General features: G+C 42.8%; 1 protein-coding gene across 1 annotated transcript in view; it reads right to left on the bottom strand.

Moving 5' to 3' along the window:
* LOC118329576 (adhesion G protein-coupled receptor A3) overlaps positions 1-3,698 on the bottom strand; it is a gene marked incomplete in the record, with an annotated part of 143,188 nt that overhangs the window by 126,319 nt on the left and 13,171 nt on the right. The window contains 1 exon segment of the mRNA XM_035663798.1: positions 1,563-1,634. Coding sequence (XP_035519691.1) covers positions 1,563-1,634 — 72 coding nt within the window.

Here is a 3,698-nt window from a genome sequence, read left to right as displayed (position 1 = left end):
TGTATTTTTTTACCGTGTTATTCTTCGTTTAGCCTGTTACTCAACATCAGCATGTTAGCATTGTCATTGTGAGCATGCCAGCATGTTGCAGGCCTTTGTTTCATTTGAAAAATCTAATTCATATCACCTCCATTACATTGGGATGGAGGCAAAAAACCATCTCAAAGGACAAATCCAACCAAAATCTGCATGGATGGATGCCAGTAGTAAATAAGAAAATATGTTGTGTAACTTGGGCAAACTAATCTTTTAATAAACAGAACCTATTTTCTCTTTATTTTAAAAACTTGCTCTGGGATAACCATTTTTCCATTCCTGCCCCAAAGGACCCACAGCTGCAGCATGAGCGGTGCAAACACCTACCCACGCGTTATTAAGCTTGTCAATCAGCTGCCAATCCACTGCAACCCTCAGATCCAGTCAGTCAGCCAGCCGGGCAGGCCGGCAGTCAGTCGGCTGGGCCAGACGAGGGAACAGCTGGCCGCCACTTTCAACTCACTGAGGCTACCTGGCTTGGCATCAACTGCTAGCAACAGACATATCTCTGCCAAATGCTGCATGTGGCAGGACGGGTGGACAGGCTGTACCCAGAGAGTGAGGTGAAGGAAGGGATAGGACACGCAAACTGCAGCTACAAGAGGTCAGCTTCGGCAAACCCTTGGCTGAGTGTCCTTAAAAGCCTTGCAATCCATCTTTCCATCACTCTGGAGCCTGAGGGATGACGGTAGAAAGGTTTAATGGCACTAATAAGGCCCGGGGAGACAGGTGACATCATTCTGTAGGTCGACTGGCGACACAGCCACCCAAAAAGGAGTGGAAGAGGGGCAGAATTATTCCACTGACATTATTCCAATCTGAATTTAACTGTCAAGTACTCAGGGAGACGGGGGGCCAACTGACTGTAATAATATTCAAAGCAGTCACTGATGTAGCCTGTGTGTGTGTGAGCTTAATATGTGTGCTTGTAAGTGTCAGTGAGAGTGTGCATGCATACATAGTATGATTGACTGAAAGGGAGAGAGTTATCAAGCCATCCTCTCTATGTAATTTCGGCCTCTCTGGTTTCCTCATCATCAGCCAATGTCAGCGTCACCATCAGGTAGAAGAGCAGTGATCACTGGGCCGGGCGGAGGTGAAAGCAATCAATAGCTAACTTCAGGGGTGCAGGCAGGAAGAGCCATCATAGAGCTCATCATCAGGCTGCACGCATATAGCCCTCTGGGACATTGCATATGATGTGGGGCTCATTGACATGGACCCGGCGCAGTCAGTCTATCTGTCAAAGCTCCTTGATCTAGCACTGCGTTAGGCCTTTATATGATGCTATATATTATCTGTTTTAAGACATTTACTGTGGCAATTGAGGTTAAGCACAAGGGCTGAAAGGTGAAAACCATTGGCAAGCGTCCTGCAGGGTAAACCCCCGACAAGGATCTCCTAATTCCTACCATGTCCCCACTTTTGACTCCATCCTGCTACAGAGCGATACGGCTCCTGTGATGACAGCTATTAGGACTGCGGGGAGGACAAAACAGTAAAGAGAGCTTGATTTAAGTACTCACAGTTTTTCCAGGGCAGCCAAGCCATAGAAGGAGCCGTTCCTCAGCAGGGAGATCTTGTTGTTACTCAGGTTTCTGTTTAGGGGCAAAAGATATGAGGGAGAAAAAGACGAGGTGAGCATACAGAACGAGTGAAAGAGGTACATTTGTAAATCTCACAAAAATAAAGCTGCAGGAAATTATTCAAATGGCTGATAAATTGTTTATCCTCTGACTGTCAATATGTTGGCAAGAGATAAGGATTTATGTCTGATGAGATTGCGGCAGTAAATTGCTCATCCCGGCCACGTCTCTGTCTTGTTTATGGCTGTTTGTGGTTAAGATGGGTAATGATCCAACCCACCCCGTGCTCCACTCCTCCATGTCAAAATATCGGCCTAATAGAAAAGCTTAAAGAAACGCCGGTTCAGCACAATTCAATCATCCACTGCTCACATAACAACAGCAGACAAATCAATGAAACGCACCACAGGGATCTTTAAGTGATGAATTAATATTCAGCGGCGACGCACTGCCTCAGCTTGGATTATTTCACTGACAGTCGTCACTATGTCTTTCTTTTTTTTTTTAACAAATTATGTCAGCGAAATGAGAAACTATATGTTCTTCAAGTGATGCATTTGTCTGGCAAGAAGAGAAAAGTCATGCTTGGACAGGACTTCCACACACACACACACAACATCTTGTCACATTATTCAACACACTGGGCCTTAGGACTTTAAAACGCCAGAGTGAATACACAGACAAGAATACAATCACATAAACACACACCTATACTGATATTACTGTACCTGTGAGGTCTTTCTGTTGATAGTTTTGATTCCCTAAGCCCTAATACCTTAAAGGGGCAGTCCAACCTAAAATCAAAACTACATATTTTATATCTTACCTGTATTGATATTTATCCATCTAGATTGAGTTGGTGAGAGTTGCAGAGTTTTGGAGCTATCAGCCTTCTCTTCAATATAATGGAACCAGATGGCACTCATCTTGTGGTGCTCAAAGCAGAAAAAAAATCAACAAAGCTTGTTGTGAACAGTTTCATTTAAGAACTGTTTTCTTTCTACGCATCACCGCACAGAAGGAAGCGTGCATCTATTCATGGACGAGAGGCTTGTGCTCGCAGGTTGTAAATATTAATGCCGTTCTATGAGGCTGAGCTGTAATGTTAGCTAGCTCCCCTAGCACCAGATAGCGGTCAGCTATGGTTGCCAGGTGTAGTTCGGTAGAGACATTTTTTTTCTTGGATGAAACTACTGGAGTAATTGGGTCATGATTATTGAAAAGAAACACGGCTGTTGAGTTTTTCAAATGTATTTTTCACAATTTGAGCACCACAAGCTGAGGGCCATCTGGTTCCATTATATTTGAAAAAGACATTTCTACAGTTGGTATTTCCAAAACTCAACAACTCACAGCCAAACAATCTAGATGGATAAATTGGTAAACTAACAGGTAAGAGGAACAATATGTATTTTTGATTTGAGGGTGAACTGTCCCTTTAATCTCCAGTAATTTACACTCAACTTTAACCTTTAACCTAACCTAAATCTTGTAGAATGACAAAATGTTATCTCAAAAGTGTACAACACTAAATCCCACAGTGACTTGTTAGACCACATAAGGCCTGTGTTACCTGCTGCTAGAGTGCAAGAGACATTTCTGACAGGGGATCCAAGTCTCACTCGCCAGCTACATAACTTCCCCTATGTTGCCCCCAGTCTAAACCTGCACACTAAGACATAAGCACCTTAGAGCCAGTTACTGCTGGAAACACATTGATACAACAGGACAGTACAGGTAGTGCAGTACACCACATGAGGATTAAAAAACTGCTTTGTGTGGGTATAAGCCAGGGAAGCTGGGTTCGTATAAATCTTTTCAAAAAAATTTAAATACTTAAGGCATATAATAAATACGCTAAAATGAAACCAAATGGAAAAAAAAAGCAGCTTCAGTGTAGTCATAAATTACCCAAAGTTTAAAGGCCACTGCATATACTGTCTAAATCTGCCTCTCATTATGGGTGATGGGGTCCTCCATGAGCACAATATTTGTTATATTTATTTTAGTTAGACAAGTTTAATTTAAGAGATTTCTATCTGAGCGGGGACTTTTTTCTGAGATCTTCTCACTGGT

The sequence above is a fragment of the Morone saxatilis genome, unplaced genomic scaffold (assembly GCF_004916995.1).
Source record: "Morone saxatilis isolate NCDOM2014 unplaced genomic scaffold, NCSU_SB_2.0 Contig19, whole genome shotgun sequence".
NCBI classification, from domain to species: Eukaryota; Metazoa; Chordata; class Actinopteri; family Moronidae; genus Morone; species Morone saxatilis.
This window is presented reverse-complemented; position numbering and strand designations above follow the sequence as displayed.